This window comes from Nannobrachium achirus (assembly GCF_963921795.1).
Source record: "Nannobrachium achirus genome assembly, chromosome: 17".
In the NCBI taxonomy this organism is placed as follows: domain Eukaryota; kingdom Metazoa; phylum Chordata; class Actinopteri; order Myctophiformes; family Myctophidae; genus Nannobrachium; species Nannobrachium achirus.
In genome coordinates this window covers 32,203,183-32,222,688 of record NC_137824.1, presented here as the reverse complement: position 1 = coordinate 32,222,688, position 19,506 = coordinate 32,203,183, and the positions used below count along the sequence as shown (strand labels likewise).

The 19,506-nt window shown below is 42.7% G+C and overlaps 1 protein-coding gene across 2 annotated transcripts in view; it reads right to left on the bottom strand.

The window, feature by feature from the left end:
• Nucleotides 1-19,506, bottom strand: part of gabrb2a (gamma-aminobutyric acid type A receptor subunit beta2a) — a gene marked incomplete at both ends in the record, with an annotated part of 68,345 nt that overhangs the window by 31,603 nt on the left and 17,236 nt on the right. For both annotated transcript variants that reach the window (XM_080745567.1, XM_080745568.1), the window contains one exon: nt 8,077-8,297. In XM_080745567.1, the coding sequence (XP_080601693.1) occupies nt 8,077-8,297 (221 nt within the window). The remainder of the gene's footprint in view (nt 1-8,076; nt 8,298-19,506) is intronic.

Below are 19,506 nucleotides of genomic sequence, written 5' to 3'. Positions count from 1 at the left end.
ACTTCCTGCCACACGCACGACAAGTTGGTCAGAGCTGAGGCAGGCTGGCATCCCATACTAAGCCCCAGAGGCAGGACAAGCAGACACACAACCGGTGACCGTGACAACAGGGGACGTGAGTCTCTATACCAGCCTCATCTTGCACAGCACAAACAACCCCTCAATGTAACTCTGAGAGTGTAAAGATTAACCTGCAAGGGTTACATCAACACTGAGGTTTACCTCTGTAGGAAGAAAAAAAAACACACACATACTGTACAGACACGCTGATTGATATAGAACATGATAACATTAACGATAATTGGAGGCCCGTGGGTGAATTCTCCATATAGGTTGGAGAATCAGTCATAACCTTGTCAAAGATGATTCTCTCTTTATCTCTCTCTCTCTTTCTCTCTCTCTCTCTCCCCTTCATCTTGTTCTCTGGGTTCTTACGTAACAGCCAGTTAGCGGGGCCACAGTGCACAGGGGGATTAAACACTGGAGTTTTAACTGCTGTCCCAGTTTACACCCCTCTACTGTACTGCATGTCCACAACTTCTGGGCTGCTATATGCTCACCATTCCGGCCAGTCATTCAGTCATCCAGTCATTCAGTTGCCATCATCATCGCCACAGGAAGCACAGGGGGGATATGGAAACGAGGCCAAAATGGCAGGGGTAAAAATAACAGCCTATTTATAGACCCCCTCCATCACCAGCGTGGAGTCTTGGAGCGTTTTGTCTGAGGAGAGACGCTGTCGGTGTAAGCCTTCATGAACACACAACCCACTGTAACATGTCACTGTAACCACAAGCCACTGTAAAGTCAATGTATCCTGGTAAAATACAGGATCAGGAATTCTCTCTCCCTCTCTGTCTGTCTTTCTCTCCCTCTCTTTCTCCCCATTGAGGGATGAGTAGTTGGACATCAGCAGCGACTACACCTGTTTATTGAGGGATGAGTAGTTGGACATCAGCAGCGACTACACCTGTTTACTCTTCATTTACATGAGACACACACTTCTCCCATCACAGCCTGCTGTCACAGGGAGACGCTGCGTTCCACCGGACCACATATATTCAAACAGATTGCTCTGTGTTGGAGCTAATAGGACACGGAAGTCTAAAAACGACCCCCGCCCCCTCCATCCTTATGCATGCTCGCTCTCACGGTGTGTGTTTGTGTGTGTGTGTGTGTGTGTGTGTGTGTGTGTGTGTGTGTGTGTGTGTGTGTGTGTGTGTGTGTGTGTGTGTGTGTGTGTACGCCCGTGTGCGTGTACCCCCCCTAAGGCAGCCTGTGCACCTTTATTTCAAATGACCTTGTTTACGGACGAAACACAACCATGAATTCTGGGACAGAATCTCATTTGGAGACAGAGTTCCGGAAATATAAACACACAGACACGAGGCTCATCATTGCTCTTTGATTAATCTGCCACAATGAAGAAAAATTATTTAACAGCTAAGTGAATACATTCAGATTTCATGCAATTATACTGTGTATGATATTCAATAACCCATTGCAAGTGATGGTAAAAATCAAGCTGAGAATAAGCTGGATGGCAAGCCATAATATGGAGATGAGGATAATGTGGAAAGCCTGACTGGCCTGACAGGCAGTCTGCCATGATTTTACCTTGCTGTTGTTTTTAACCTAAACTGGAAAACAAACCACAAAATGAGCCTATAGGGTTTCATCCCTTTTAACCCATTTAGACATGCAAATCCTATACGTTCCTATACCCTTCAATCCGGGAAAGCGTCTGTATCATTTGGACAAAATGGCCAAAATTTGAATATGATCTCTTGGCTCTACTAGTGTCTCACAGGTATGCAAACAACCAAGACAACCAAGACACGCAAAGTGACTGTCTTCACATGTTCAAAACACGGCACATCAAATATGGAATCATTCATACAGAGCCCTGCCTGATCCTCAATTCCAGAGGCATTTGAAGGTAACTGTGAAGCCCAATCTATACTTTGTGGTACGGCCATGTCACTTGCTGAAAAATCAATCCAATCCAGCTTTATTTATAAAGCACATTTAAAAACAACTCAAACCTAGTCCTACAGTATGTATGCACTGATAAGAGCAATGGTCACTTAAAGATGCAGTGCCACGATTTTTTGTCTCCCCTAAAACATGATGATCAGGTAATATGATTATACTAGGAGGAAGATTCTTAAAAAAAAATAGTGTACATAAAGAGTTAAAATTGTGTTTTTATGTGGCCACACCCACCAGTTCATTAGGTATGCCCAGAGTAGTACAGGGGAGGAGAGTAGCGTCACGCTTTGATCTCGCCACAGACCGGAAGAGGCAGCCTGGTGACATTCATACAGCTCTTCAGCCCCGTCCACCTCCAATGTAACCAAGACATTTTCACTTGCCAAGTAGACTAAATCACGTCTTTTCCACCCTTTTAACGCATTCACGGGGCCTCTCCAAGTTAGGCAACATTATTATTTCACGTATTAATGTTTTAAGTAAGAAATTTTACTTTATTGACTTTAAAATGTACTTAAATTAACTTGGAGAGGCCCGTGAATGTGTTAAAAGGGAGAAAAGACGTGATTCAGTCTACTTTCCAGCGAGTGAAAATGCCTTGGTTACAATGGAGGTGGACGAGCAGCAGGGATATCACCAGACTCCAGTACGCTAAATGGTGACGTCACGTCCGCTTTCCACACTTACAATAAGAGTCGATGTAAGTGTCAGAACTCTCTCTATCAATGGGTCTGGGTATGCCTGGTTTTCAGGTGGGTGATGATCCAGCTGAAGTTAGCCACACCCACAGTGCTGGTGAATGGTAAAAGAGGAGGGGATGAGTATTTGATTTAATTTAATCTGTGATTTTCGACAGGGCCTTTTGACTAAGAGGCATTCAGCTTTCAGGAAGTAAACACAAATACACAGGGAAGACAAATCTGCACATTATAACCCCACCTGGTGGCCTATCAGAATAATGTTAACTTCATAGACACAAACAAAACAGAAAAAGTACAAAACTATGGCACCACCTCTTTAAGTATGGCCATGTAAAGCGTTGAACACTGCTATTACACTGCTGCCGAGCAGTGATGCACTTGCAGCACCCAGGTCAACTGTTATACCTGTAAGACCTTGTGTTTGGGAGGTAGGGGTCTACGACCACTTCCTGGTAAAACTGGAAGTGAACAGATCTACTGTACTTCTGGGTTGCACCATTGAAAGTTTCAAGGCAGTCCGACAAACGAGAAATAAGAAGGAAAAAACGTAAGTGGTAATTTTTTATGAAATTGTAAGTCTGTGGGACCACCCACCACGTTTGGAAAACAGAGGGGGCGGGGCTTCAGCAATTACAGCCTATCCCGTAAGACCACCTAGCCATTTTGAAGCATTTAGCATTCTGGGAACTGGTGTTATAGCTGTTTAAACCCCAGCCAATAGGAAAAAAGAGGGGGCAGGGCATCAGCTAATTACAGCCCGTCCCTATTTGCCGTCTAAGAGCACCCACCAAGTTTGGGGCATTTACCATGCTGGGGAACTGGAGTTATGGCTGTTTAAAGCCCAGCCAATAGGAACACAGAGGGGGCGGGGTTTCAGCAATTACAGCCTTTTATTACAGCCTTTTCCTATTGGCCTATGAGGACCTACCAAGTTTGAGACCTTTAGCCATAGAGTTATTATAATATAATAGAGGGCGGACTGCCCAGCCCCCAGCTATTTATTTTAACATAAGTTACTCAGTAGCATTTGAACCCCCGGTAGTACCTCCGGAAGTACCTTGATTTGCCTAGATAAGTTGGCCAATGTTATGCTAAAGGCTTGCATTTAGCATAACCGGGAACTGGAGATATGGCTGTGTAAACTCCAGCCAATAGGAACAGAGGGGGCGAAGCAATACGCCTGTGGCACCGGGGCCCCTAGGTACCACATGTGGTCCCTGGTATGGCTATTCTGATGGCAGACCCCTGACCATTTTGATAACAAAATATCCAGACGTTTTGGGTCTGAGAGGCTACATAACTTGTCATCAATTGGTGGTCTGCGGCTGAAATTCCGAATAAATAATGGATCTTGATGTGACTGAAAAAGGTTGAAAACCACTGCTCAAGGCAATTTTAATATAGGATAGAGTTGACCAAAGTGCTGTACAGTCAATAAACAATGCAACGATATTGCATCATTTCCTGTTTTTGGTTGAAAGGTGATTATTTAGAGCGAGCCACAGGGCCATACAACAAAGTATAAATTAACCATAAGCCTCCATTGACAAAAAAAAAGGGTTATTCAAATCCCTCTCTTATTCTGCTCGACAGCTTTCTCCTCCTGGCCATGCGATGTCATCTATTGAGCTGTGGAACGGAGCTGTGCTTCCCTCACAAAAGAAGACGTCAGTTTCCATAGCACAAGGATATGTCCTCTCACAAAAGACCTTACAATATTCAGAGAGAGAGAGAGAGAGACAGAGAGAGAGAGAGAGAGACAGACAGACAGACAGACAGACAGACAGACAGACAGACAGACAGAGTGAGAAAGACATAGACAGTGTGAAGCAGAGAAAAAGGGGGAATAGAAGAAGAGAGAGGGAGAGTGATAGTGAAGAAGAGAGCCAGGAGAGGTAGCTAAAAAGAATTCTAGCAATTCTCCATTTTGAATGACCTGACCTGCTGATATATGGATGTTTCCGCACATTCTCTCTTTCTCATATTTTCTGTTGCCTCTCTCTCGGAATTTTAAGCAACACTGAATAAAAAAAAAGGGAAAAAAAGAAAGAAATTGATGCTGTGTGCATCCTAATATCTTGCTGTTATAGTGCATGGAGGAGCATGCCCGTGGCTGTGTTTATGTGAGTTTGTATGTGTGACTGAGTCCACGTGTGTTTGTGTGAGTGCATGTGCACATTTTGTGCAGGTGTGTGCACAAGTTTCCGAGCATAATGTGTGCATGTGCAGAAACATGTGCGTGCGTGACTGCATGCATGGCTGCGTGCGTGCGTCCGTGTCTGTTCATTGCCTGGGTGGTGTGCATGTTACTGGCTCAGCCTTTTCAAGCTCTGGATAATTAGATGAGGCTGCTTCTCCCTGATAGTCAGAGTGTCTCTGGTGACAGTTGGGACCACTGTTGTCATCTTCTGCTCCTCCTGGTCATGAAGACCAGGATCTGGCAGGACTGGCATCAACTACATCCAACACGCGTCGCTCACCCCCGCCTCCTCTGCACGCACTCCGAAAATACTGCCCATATGACCGCACGAACGCACGCACAGGCATGCAAACACACACACACAGGCATGTACACACGCACGCCTGCAGACGCACACACGGATGCACGCGCGCACGCCCGAGCATGCGCACGCACACGCACGCACACGCACGCGCACGCACACACACACACACACACACACACACACACACACACACACACACACACACACACACAGACATACCGGTATTAACATGTTCAGCATCAGAGCTAATAATAGCAGGCAGCATGCTGCTTGCTCAAATGATCTTGCCAGGCAGCACCTGATATTTCACAAAATGAAACCTTAAAGCCATTATTATTCATGCGCTTTAAAGCGGTTCAACTAAAAAACAAGGTAGCTGTGATATGGGGGGGGAGTGGTCAGCTTTCAATATATTGTATCCCTAGCTTGTTGATGTACAGGAGGAAATGTGTGTTGTGCTGTCACACACATTTCAACACCGTGAAATGTGGACGTGCAGAGAATGTTAGAGAGGCAGGGGCTGAAATTTCTAAAAGGGCCTTTTGGTGAAAATAGAAGACCTCCAACCTCACAATGTGTCGCGCTGCGACGGGTTGTGAGCTTGGAAGTCAGCTATTTTCGATACTTGATTTCTACACAGAGAGGGCAATTCTTTCAACATACCGTAAGATGCTGCATTAAGTTCAGGAGAGTTTGGACAAGGCAATTCTCTTGAATGCTGCCTTCAGGTATGGCATGGAAAGAGGGCATTTGCATTTCCTCCACCATTGTAAAAACTGCATTCCTGGTCTGGAGAGAGGGCATTTTTGTTTTACAGACAGATAAAAGGGCAGGGGCTCGAGCCCCCTTTGATGTGTATGTGTGCACGTGCCTGCCGTGTGACATGCGGTGTGTGTCCTGCGAGTTCCCCACCAGCAGCCACGGAGCCCTGCTGTTCTGAGCACACAGGCTACTGGACCTAGCTGACCCTGACAGCAGCTTGTGTCTGGGTTCGCTAGCATTAAATAAGACGCGGAACCAACCCAGGGATGCAAATAAGAGAGGAGCCCAGAGGCATGGGTACTGAACCGCTACTGACCCCAGTACTGACACGCCATTTGACGTTACAACCATAAAGTCACACCCCCAGCCCCACCCCCCGCCTCCCTCCTCCATTATTTTATGGTTGTTATGCAAAACAAAAATGTTTCAGCTCTTATGCTAGAAGCAGAGCGTGATAAATTACACTTATTGACTTTTGTAGCAAAAAAAAAACAAAAAACAAAAAAAAGCAACAAATTATCTGGTGCAGTGCAGATACTTAAACTTTTTAAGCTGTCTTCGTACAAGAGGGGAAGCACAATGGAAAGAGAGAGGGAGAAGGAGTGAATGAACAACTGTAATGTTAATATCGTGGATAATTTGCAACAACAAGTACATTCTAGAGACATACTTATAGATGGCATTCTATGGATCAGAGGGGCACAACACTGGCGACGTATAGCAACAACATGGACAGAATATGCTGGCGTGTGCAATCAAATATGCCGCAGCAACGCAAATACAGCTTCTGTGTTTGTATTGAACTGCTACATTATTGATTATGATCTATCAATTATGGATGACAATCTTCTCACAAGCATCAGAGACCAACACCACAAAGAGATGTTTTCTAGATGGAGAGAAACAGTCTGCGCGATCAAATACATTTCCTCTATTTGTATCGCACCGCTTCATTATTGATAACAAATCAATTATTGATATTGATAATCAGCAGGGGCCAGGAGAAACCAAAACGCATGAGACTGACTCCTGCCTACAATACGGATGTTAACTTTAATGTTGCATGCTGACCCAAAAGAGAGGAGACTGAATCGTAATCGTAACTTTCTATACGTCAAAAATCAGATCGCCACACAAAGCCTAGCGTTCCTATTCTGGGGGGCGGACATTCGTAGAAAATAGCCGATAGACGCAGCTCAGAGTTACAGACCTGTATAAGTAAGTATAGATCCCTGGGGGACTATGGTTATCTATGTCAGGGTTTCCCAAAGTGGGTGCCCGTGATGCCAGTCCAGGGGTGCCTCAGAATAATCTGATAACATTTGGAATTCATCGATATCACATCACTTCACTATGCTTAGTAAAACAGACCTGATTTGCACTGTATTTGATGAGTTATTTTTCCATCTACGGCCAACTCTCTTACAAGAGCTGACAACGCGTCACAATCTGACGCGTTGTGAGCTTGTAGATCTGCTATTTTGGGTGAACCTTTCCCACAGAATAGAGATGCTGGGGTTCAAGTGGTTAAACGTCAAGTATAAAGTTATTTTACGGATATTTCCGCAATATGAAGTGAGATTCAAAAAGTTTACACCGTAATTCAGGGGTGCCGTGGATGAAAAAGTTATTTACGGAGGTGCCCTGAGTCAAAAAGGTCTGAATGTATATTTAAGTGGTTAAAGGGGAATTTCGGGGGAAAACGGCTCTCCTAGCTTTTAAAAGTATATTTTTTATATACCCGACCAGGGCTCCGCTGCGTTGAATTGTTAAACCGGTTATTTATCTCGCTTGAAAGTCAATTTCTCACTAAATGGCATTGCACTAAATGCAATGCCATTATTGCCGTAAAGCAATACTCCCGTTGAGATCTCGTCTCTGGCGGGACCTCCGTTGTAATGCAAGCAAACGGGCTCTGGAAGTCCCCCGAGAGACAAGATTTCAACGGGAGTTCAAGTTCACGGCTTTACGGCAATAATGGACCATCATTTTGATGACCAAAAAGATACTTTTAAAAGGTAGGAAAGCCGTTTCCCCCCGGAATTCTCCTTCAATCAAGTGATCAGTCAAGTGCTATCTGAACACACAGTGAGATACCAGGGCAGGAGAGGACTTACCTGAGTCCATAAAGAACGGTTCCATCGGGATGGAGGCGGATCATTCTGTTCTTCACGGTCACGCCGTGGACAAAGGACTTCTTGTCGTTCAGGAAGTAAGTGTCCGGGACCCACAGCTGGTCGGCCACTCGGTTGTCCAGAGTGAGATTGAGCGCAATCTCAGAGTACGAGAGACGCTTGTCTCGCCACGCTTGCTGGAAGTACATGGTCAGGGTGTAGTCCTGGAGGGGAAACACAATTTAAGGACTTTTTAATACCTCTAAAATGACAAATTAAACATTGGCCAAATTGTCAAATATTAGAGGCAGAAATTGTGAAAATAGCCGATCTGCATGTAGATCTGCTATTTTCACAATAGAATCGTGTTATACAAAATGTTAAGCCTCAACTCTTAGTGCTCGTAGGGTGGGAGAGTCCCCAGTTAAAATATGATTATTTTGGAGGTCGCGGCCTGAAAAGATTGAGAACCACTGCCCTAGGGGACAAAGGGAGAACATGCAAACTCCACACAGAAAGGCCTTTTCGCCAAACAGAGAAACACATGCACGGGGCAGAGTCGGTTTTAGCGATTCTAGACACGGGCAAGACTTCAAAGCTAACCTCACACTAAGAATCGATAACGCGCCACTCTTGCCTGATCCTAATAAACCCCCTTATAGCCAGGAAACAAAGATTTTCTAACAGAACCCATTAAAGCATGTTTCCCAGACACAGGAAACTGTATACCATTCAAGCATGAAATCCAACAGTACGTGAGTATGAAAAGGCCATGAAAGTAACTAATTATTAGTTATCTACTCACCTGCTCAATCTAGTAATGAGCCTATGATGTCATTTCCTACAGTATACACGTAAGTCTTGTTTGTTCCTCACTAATGACAATCATATTTATACAGCGCCTCCGCCTCACTCACACGTCTTCTTCTTTCGTTTAGCAAAAGACGGACAATATTAAATCCTGTTGGTTATTGATTAATCACCAGATTCGAGAGATGGGGGCGACTCGAGGTGAGCGTGGTTCATTCAGTCTAAAATCCATCTCACTTGCGAAAGTTGCGTTTCAAACTCATATGAGTCGTATCCTTTGGCTGGTGTTATATAACTTAACTGACACAAAGTATTTAAAAACAGACTTGTGTGGATGAGAGACATTTAAGTGAAATCCTGATTAGGGACACGCGCTGCGAATTGTTTGTGCATTCTGCTCTGCTCACGTTGTGTGTCAGCGAGGGTGTGTGCGAGGCGCAATATGTGGTTCGCGGCCCCAACAGGAGCGGAATTGGGACTGTCATCACACCAAGGAGCGGAGGAGAAACCTCGCTCCAAGCCTCTCTGGCAATGGGTCGGCCCGCGCATCACTAGTACTCCACACAGAAAGGCCTTTTCACCAACCCATATTAATTTATATCTGCATTGTATCTACATACCGGTAGTAACTAAAGTTTTCAAATAAATGTAGTGGAATAAAAGTACAATATTTGGATCCGAGATGTAGTGTAGTAGAAGTGAAAGTATTGGAAATTGGAAATACTCAAGTAAAGTACAAACACCTCAAAATTGTACATAAGTACAGTACTTGAGCAAATGTACTTAGTTACTTTACACCACATGTGCTCTGTAGAGCACAAATCTCCACCAGGAGTAATGCCCTAATTATAATACTTAGACTGGCTGACACAGTAATGTCAAACTGTGTGTATATGTGTCTGTCTTTCTTTTTATTTCGCCCACCCTCTTTCCCTGTATATTTCTGTCTTTCTCTCTTTTTATTTCTCTCTGAGTCTCTCTCTCTCTCTCTCTCTCTCTCTCTCTCTCTCTCTCTCTCTCTCTCAAGGACAAATTGCAATACCTAGTTGAAGACAGTACTTTGATGTGCCTGTCACCACCAGATGCCTGACACCACCAGGAAGTGCCACTTGAACACATTATTTATGTCAGATGATCATGCCGGCAAAATGTAAAATCTGGAGCCAACACGAATTGGCAGAGTTGTCATGTAACCACAACATTATGTGGCCCTTTGTTAAAAAACGTAAAATATGCTGGCACAGTGGAAATGACTCGATAGAAGTTGTGGTTTGGTGGCATAATGAGTTACAATTCTACTCTCACGCTCAAACTCTTTCTCACTCTCGCTTGCTCTCTCTCTCTCTCTCACTGACGAGATGCTTATCTCGTAGGGCTGATGGCGCTAAATTCTTCAAATTACATAATTGTCGTTGACGGATTTGAAAAAATATTTAAATTGGGGTCCTTGGCCTGCTGTCAGTGTGCAAAAGAAATATGGCGCTGATTGGTCTCGATGCGAGATTAGCTACAGACTGACAGACACTGACAGGCAGACAGACACACACACACACACACACACACACACACACACACACACACACACACACACACACACACACACACACACACACAACTGATCACAAGATCTCCACCTGGTGGAGGAGTGCCAGTCTGGGTCACTTGTTAGTGTTACTCCTCGACCAAGAACAGATCTAAAAAAGCACAGTTTATTTATAGAGCAATCACAAGATGGAACACCTTACCTTCTTTAATTAAATTCACACAAAACAAAGTCACCTTCAAAAAGCGTCAGAAACAATACCTCACATAGACGACCACATTACTGGACTCTGGTTGTAAGTATTCATTCATATCCTTTGTCTGGTTGTAATGTGTATGATCGTGTGAATAATGTGTATTGTCTTGAATGTCTGTCATGTTGTTACATCCCTTTAATACAGGGGTCTTCAACAGGGGGTCAGGGAACCCTAAGGGGTCCTCAGAGTAACTACAGGAGGTCTGCGAAATCTTTGTGCCATGGGGAACATTAGCCGAAAATAGCAGATCTACAAGCTCACAACGTTGTGAGCTTGTAGATTGAGAGAGTAGATCTATGGAGAGTTGCTGTAGATGGAAAAGAGCAGAGCTATATTAGTCACGTTGACTTAATATTGTCTGAAAATAATAATAATAATAATAATAATGAATTGCATTTTTCATAGCGCTTTTCCAAGTGCTCAAAGCGCTTTACAATGGTTCATTCATTCATACATTGGGAAGTGAAGCGGCGAACATTCGACGCCAGCGTCCTCACTTCCCACATCCACACACCAAAGGTGGCAGGCTTTCACCAACCAACTCATTGGGGGCAATGTGGGGTTCAGTGTCTTGCCCAAGGACACTTCGACACGTTGACAGGTCTACCTCCTGAGCTACAGCCGGAGGTAGTTTGCACAGTCATCAACATGAATCCAAGAAAATACAGTATGTGTGTCAAACAAGTCCATGAAGCTATCCATGAAATCTAAAAAGATCTATATAAAATAAATAATCTGCAACACAATTGTATACAATATGTAGAAGGGGGGTCCCTGCTTCATCGCTTCAACGTTGAAGACCCCTGGGTTAAAAGATGTGGACCTGAAGACTAGCAGTCGCTCTGGCGACAGCTGATGGGAACCCAACGATAAACAAACCAACTTAATCCTAAAAGCACATAACCAGAGGGAACCTTTCTCAGCTGGCTGCCTATTGTCTCAAAGCTAAAAATATCTGCTGCCTTCTGCTTGAATGAAGCCACCTCCTGCTTTATGGGGACAATAACTCCCTCTATACTACGACATCCCAGTAGAGTCGTACAGCTGGGTCTCCCTCCGTCTGCTCCCTCTCCCTTCATAGTAAATAACCGAATGTACACCTGGGTGGAATTCCACACAAATGTATACATCTTCTCTGTACAGTGTGAGTACACTTTAGTGAAGTGGATGGCAGAGTTCACGCCATCTATAACAATAATACAATGGTGAATGATATATTATTGTTATAGTGCTCAGTGTGAATGGCCCTTTAGTGTTGCTTTTTCCTAGTTTAAATCACTTGAGCCCTACCATTCAAACATTTTCAAAAATAGCATAAATAGCCGATCTACAAGCTCACAAACGCGTGACATTGTGGTATTGTTGGCACATTTTTTAAACGTTTGTGAAAAATTTGAAAATATTGTGATATTTGATTTTGTCACCCTGCCCGAATACTATTCGAGACAGATATACAAATGTACTGTACCTACTCTGTCTGTCTGTCTGTCTGTCTGTCTGTCTGTCTGTCTCTCTCTCTCTACCACCCACACATACCGGTACACAGTCAAACAGCACTGCATAGCAGTTCTATCAGTTCTATTTACAGAGCGTATTGCAGTAGGAATCAATAAATGGGACAACAGATACTAATGCATACAGCAAGAAAGTATATATGCTTACTTGGAAATGTACCAGACAAAATATACCTAGAATATATTTGTTTGTGTAAATGAATTTTCAGGGGTTTTACTTTTTGGATCACATTTTTTTTTTCTCGAAGATTGTTACGTGTAATATGATTTACGCATGTTTAAATACGCACGTTAGGTTGTCTGAATGTATATACAGTATTTTCTGGACTATAAGGCGCACCTGACTAAAAGGCGCACTGTCAATGAATGGTCTATTTTCAAACTGTTTTCATATATAAGGCGCACCTGACTATAAGGCGCACATAATAGACGCTACCGTTGCGTTATGCATCAAACAGATGGAGCTGTGCTAAAGGGAATGTCAATGTCAATGAATGATCCATATATAAGGCGCACTGGACTATAAGGCGCACTGTAGTTTTTTGAGAAAATTAAAGGCTTTTAAGTGCGCCTTATAGTCCGGAAAATACGGGGTAGACATAAAATATAAAACATTAAAGAACAATAGAATACATTGGTCTACAAGATAGAGTCCTTCATATGAGACCCTTGAGCTTTTCAATCATTCTGTCATGGGTTTTATTCCTCTAAACCCTTTTCATCACATATTTGTATCACTTTGTAAAACTATTGTCATTTTGCTCTTACAAATCAGGTTATTCACTGAAAACAGCAAAACATTACATGAAAAGGGCATTTAGAAATATACAAGATGCCTCCCAGGTTGATTCTGTCTGCTATGCAGTCACGCGAAGCCTACCGCTCCCCTTATCCTGTTCTACAAGAGTATCTATATCGAACCTGTCTCATTCTGTCTGTCACTCACTCACTCACTGACTCACTCTGCAAATACCGTAATAACCACCATCAAATATTAAATCGCCTAGCCTTAATAATCCCCTCGTAAGAACTGATAATGTGCATCCTTAACGAAATATTACTGAAAGGTTCCCATTAATAGGACCCATACAAAGCATCAAATTTGATTGTTCCCACAGATAAATATTGTGAAAATAGCAGATCTACAAGTTCACAACATTTCGCCATGCGAGACGTTGTGAGCTTGTAGATCATCTATTTTCTTTCTTATATTATTTGACAATTTGGCCAATGTTTGACCTGTTTTTATGGTATAGTTTGTAAAGGTTTCAAAGTCCTTAAATTGTCACTTCACTGTCATCGGAAGGATCCCCCCCAAAATCATGTGGGGACCCCCTGGGGGTCCCAACCCACATGTTGAGAACCACTGGTCTAAGTACAAGCTCCAGCGGTTGACAGATGACAGCAGGTTTTCCTTCAAAGTTCCCTTTGAAGATTCGAAAATATTATTCAAAGATATTTTTAATACATTTCCGTGAACGGAAATGACAAAGAGATGACATCTTCAGTTTTCAACTTTTGCCACTTTTTGCACAAAAGTACAGAGGAGTACCGAAGAAGAGTTGACTACAGCACCACAAACCTACATTCAGCTGCTTGCCATGTCTTAGGTTGTATAATTCACTGGTAGTTGTCACCACCACCACACAGAAATAAGATCCAAACAAGAGCAGATAAAACAACCTGTCATGACAGAAGATCTTTCTTTTTTTTATATAATTCAGAGTAACCAATTATTTTACCCCTTTTCCTCCCAAATTTAGTCGACTCCCCAGTCCCACACCTTTCTGTGTTGCCAGTGAGGAGGAGTCCCCAGTGACAGCTGCTGCCCAAGCATCAACCTCCCTGCCTGGCTTCCCTCCTCCTGGTATACTGTACGTACAGTAGGTGCTCGCCCAAATCGGATGCACAGAAATGGGCAGTGTTGGGGAGCATTAAGCTACATGAAACTGCATTTTGCTGTAGTTCAACTACATTTATATGTGTGTTGTACCGTGTCAAGTAGTTCAACTACTTTTTGGGGGCATTGTTTGTAACTCAATTTACAAGTTACAATTTTGAGCAATAACATGAAACGAATATAATATACATTTTATTTTACCATTACCACTGTGTTATTTGAAAAAGCAAGAACTGTCCTTTTTTTATTCCATCCTGATTGCTTTGAGGGAATCTCATGTCTGGAAGCAAAAATAGGAGTTGAATTACTATTTCTATATAGCTGTTTACAAGCAAAATGTCTCCAGGGGTAGAAATGTCGCTTAATCAAGCTACTGCCTACTACCATGGTGAACTACTTGTACCTTTACGAGCTACGCTTTCAAAGTAGCTTCCTCAACACTGGAAATGGATCCGGACTGCTAGACTCTGCAGTCTGCAGTGGTTGCCACTGGTACTTTTTTGACCAGGAGTATCTGTACTTTGATTCAATCACTGGGGTTGAGTGCTTTGACCAGTGAAAAACAAGAACTAGAAAAGTGCAGAGGGAACCACTGCGACCTCACTTTAGGACTGTGACGGCGGTTGCTAAGCGACCACAGTAAAGTTTGCATTTCGTCCCCGTTTGAAATAAAACCTTGCTCCAAGCATGCAGGAGAGGAATATTTGATAAGAGCATTTTGTTAAATATTAACGATACACTTTAGCTGAGATGCTCAGTGCAGCATCAGCATCAAAATAGCAACAATCGAGCAGCTAGCTCACCCTCTCGCAGTGCCAGACGATCAGAGATCTCTGTCCACCGATACGTCTGGGGACTTCTAAATGTAAGGTAGGCCTATAAATATATATATATATATATATATATATATATATATATATATATATATATATATATATATATATATATATCCTATATATAGTCGTTCTAGGTCAAGAGGATGGCAGAGTCCAAACCACAACTAAAACAAGGTTCAAGGTTACTTTTTACTTCTAGGTACATAAGAGTAAAAATACACTTTTGTTCGGCTCCTCTGAACATTGTAGCAGCATTAAACAATAACGACATTTACAACAGCAAAAAACAATGTTATATTCAACAGACATTGTACTACTCTGTACGAACAATAGCAGAGTACACCAATGTTCCCGTCTACAGTATACCAATGTTAACAGTATAAATATAATGCTTATATACATATAATCGGTCCTCTGTGTGCTGTACCAACCCACCACTGCTGTACCCCCCACCCTGGAAGAAAAATGTTTTCAGAAGGGGGTCCACAAATACATATTAATTTGGGGGTCGTTGTTGTCAGGAAAAGTTTTAAGAGCCACTGCACTATAACAGTATGATTGGTTGGGAAGACTTAAGTAAGCTCCGTTACCATGGAGATACATGGCATGATCACATGCAATTATTTTGTATAACCGTCATAATCGTTTCCACGTTGAAAAATGTTTTCCAACTTCTTCCAAAAATGTAAGAAATAGCAGATCTATAAGCTTACAATGTGTCATTTTGTGACACGTTGTAAGCTTGTAGATCAGCTATTTCCGCTAAGTAGACCCCTGGGGTTTCCCAGTCCCGGTCAACTAAGTATAATACAGTAGGGTTTAAGTGGTTAACCACAAGAACATCTCCTTCAGCCATTCCAGCTGTTACACAGATAAAGAAGTGTAATTCAGATGCTTCAAAACGGACTGAATTATGTTGGTGACAGCAAGCCCACCCCCATATGACTAAATCTGAAAATTGAGACAAATGATAACGAGGAGATGCCTGTGGCCACAGTCGCAGCCACACCAATATTTTGATGCTGAAATTATTGATTTTGTCAATATCCTGCCATGGAATTAGAACAAGCAACAATCACTCTCTGCATTCTGTCTGCGGAGAAGCGATTTCTTAAAGCACCATCAAAATTAGTGAAGACATCGGATGACAATTTGAGGGTTTATGGTGGTAAGAAGGATGTGGTTTGTGTGCGTGTGCGTGTGTAGTGTGTACGGTTACAGTGTGCTTGTGTGTTAAACTTGCAGAAAAAAAGAAGAAGAAGAGACAAGGGTGAAGGGTGGGTAGCCACGCCACTCCTACTGCATACCCTACTTTATCACCAGTAAGACTCCCTAATCGGGAGATAAGCGACCGTTGGTCGCTTATCTCCACAAATAGGCCAAAAGTTTGTTTTACCAATTATCAAGACATACGGGCAGTTGACAGTTTGCCATGGTTACTCATTGAAGTTGAATCTCCATATATGGAGACATAAGTTGCTCATACCATAGCAACCATGTTTTTTACAGGGCCTGGGATTGATGACATCAGAAATCTCCATATATGGGCATGAAAGGGATTTTGTTTCTGGAAATATGTCTGTGGGGTGCCACATTTGGAATAAAACACTTACATCACACATCTGGATATCCATACAGCCCATCTAGTTTGCCTGTGTCCATTTATGCCCATATATCTGATGACATTGGGACACTGATCTCCATATATGGGCATAAAACTTATGTTAATTAGTAAAGCCTGGGGATCTCCATATATGGGCATGAGGGGTACCCTAAAAGGGCATCATCTGGGAATAGCAAATATAGTTATCCTAGAAAGTGAAAATCTTACATCAAAGGCCATAACTACCTACCTACCACCATACTGCATTCCTCATTAAACTACCTACCAGTAAGATGCCTATAGGGAGAAAAGCAAAGGGCGAGGTTGCACCATTTCTTGGTCTTCTGGCCAGTGATGTATATCGGACCATTTAACCATATATGGAGACATCTGGTACCCAAAGATATTCACAGATATGGGCTTAATATTGATGACATAAGGGATCTCCATATATGGGCGTAAAAGGGATTTGGTTCCCCTGGCATCACAGGGATCTCCATATATGGGCATAAAATGGATTTGGTTACCCTGGCAACACGGGGATCTCCATATCTCCATATATGGGCATAAAAGGGATTTGGTTCCCCTGGCATCACAGGGATCTCCATATATGGGCATAAAAGGGATTTGGTTCCCCTGACATTACAGTGATGTCAGTGGCTGGTTCTACAGAGGGGATCTCCATTTATGGGCATAAAAGGGAATGTATGTATGATGATGTCAGATATCATAGACGTCATAGGACTTTCACATAACGAATAACTGAGTAAGCATGTAAACCCGTAAAATCTATATTTGGGCATGGCTGATTTATGACCTCATCATGATGACACGAGCAAACACAGCTGAATTGTATAAATGATCAGTGCAGAAACCAACAGAAGTATTTGACCAAGACTCTTCGATTTAAACATCAACAAAGGTGTGACGTTTGTTGATGGTCACAAAGGTGTGACGGACGGACGGACGGACGGACGGCCGGTGGAGGTTTTCATAGTAAACTGCTCCCTGACGGTCGCAATAAATTCTAAAATAAATGGGGCCATATTTTAACAAAACTCATTTCATGGTGATTCAAACAAGACTTTAAACTAGCGACTGGAACCATAAAGTATTTATGACAATGTTTATTAAGGTAATAAAATCCAGTCTAAAGTTCAACAATAACCCATTCACTTGGATGGGATTTTTTGGTACCAGCTGAAGGGGAAAACAGCTAAATTAGCAGCCATTCATAGTTGTTCTGGGTTTGTTTCATCTTTAATTCTGCAGAACTTCCCCCCTGGTCCCTATCGGGACATAACTCGGACAGCGCTGAGTCGGCTGAAGGTGACTTTGCAACACTCAGCACGTTGAGTCGCCCACCTAACCTCGCTCAGCCTCTCGTGGCTCAAGTCCCCTTCATACAGAGCACGTCCTCCGTAGGTGAAAACAAGTGCACCTTTTTCAATCGGACTGTTTTTCCAATCATACTGCGACACATATATTAGTGTGTTTTCAGAGCGTGCTACAGGCAGATGCCCAGTAACAACACCTGGGTGTGGAGTTGCCTCCTGGCTGCGCTGCAGTGTAATTACGGCCTTCACAGATGGTGCTGAATAAACCATTCACCTGCTCTACTGTACCTAAATCAAATCTTAAAAAAAAAAATAATAATAAAGAAATATATATATGATGTTTTGTATATAATTGTTTTGTTTTCTGAGGGGAAATGAGGATTGTCTTTGAGAACCCTGGCCTGGGGTCGGGTGAGGGGGGCTAAAGGGATAGTTCACCCCCAAAAGGACTTTTTTTCTATCAATTACTCACCCCTTGAATTCATAGATATATTTTATTTTATTTAGTCAACAAAGTTTAAAGGATGTCAACATTCCAAAAGTATAAAATGGGGTTTAAGTGGTTATGGGAGGGAAGGAATGGGTCGACAATTCAGTTTGTATGCTTGTGACCACACAAATTACTAACATGTTCCCCAAGTGCTGAGAGAGCGCAGCTGTTTTTGTGGATATCACACTCCATTTCAATAAAAAATAGTAATTTAAATCAATATTACTCAGCCTCAACAACCCTGCTATTACTGTATTTAGACGCTTATGATGATGGGAATTTGAGTTTATAATAAGAGATGCTGGGAATCAAATTGTTTCTATCCTCATGCTAGCACTAGTTTAAATCACTATCACTGTGGAATTGAAAATAGCTTTAGCTCACGAATTAAAGGTCATTTCAGAGCAGTAAAGATGCAATGTGCCCATGGAGACCGTCCATAAAAGTAGTGTATTTTGTTCTAAGTGTTAAGTAACACTTGTGTCGTAAGTGTTACTTACGACACAAAAGATGTACTGGACTGTATGTGGATGGCACATAGACACAAACACACACGCATTTGCATGCACACACAGCGTCTCTCTCTCTCACTCACACACACACACACACACACACACACACACACACGCAATGCTCCACATACCACAACAGACTCATCATTCAGTCCTGAATTCACATTCAGACCATAGTATGACCTTCAGTCTCCTTGACAGAAACCCAGCAGTACCGTGGCACAGACAGCCACTCATCCTATTCTATATTGAAATTGGCTTAAGGGCCGACTGGGCGACCAACTTCAAACGTGCATCGGCAAGGAACGTTATCACACTCCAAGGGCATTGAGTTTTTCGGATATGCAGTTGTCTTGAGCCGCCGATCCTACCGATATGTCCATATATGGGCATAGATGGATATTCAGTTGTCCAAAATCACCGATCCAACCAATATGCCCATATATGGAGATTCCAATATATCGGTATGGGCATAAACTAATGACATCAGGGATCTCCATATTTGGGCATAAAAGGGACACAGGTACGCCAACAGATACAGAGATCTCCATATATGGGCACAAAAGGGACACAGACAGATGGATACAAAGGGTACTCTGACAAAGCCGACCCACACTAAGACATATTGGTCG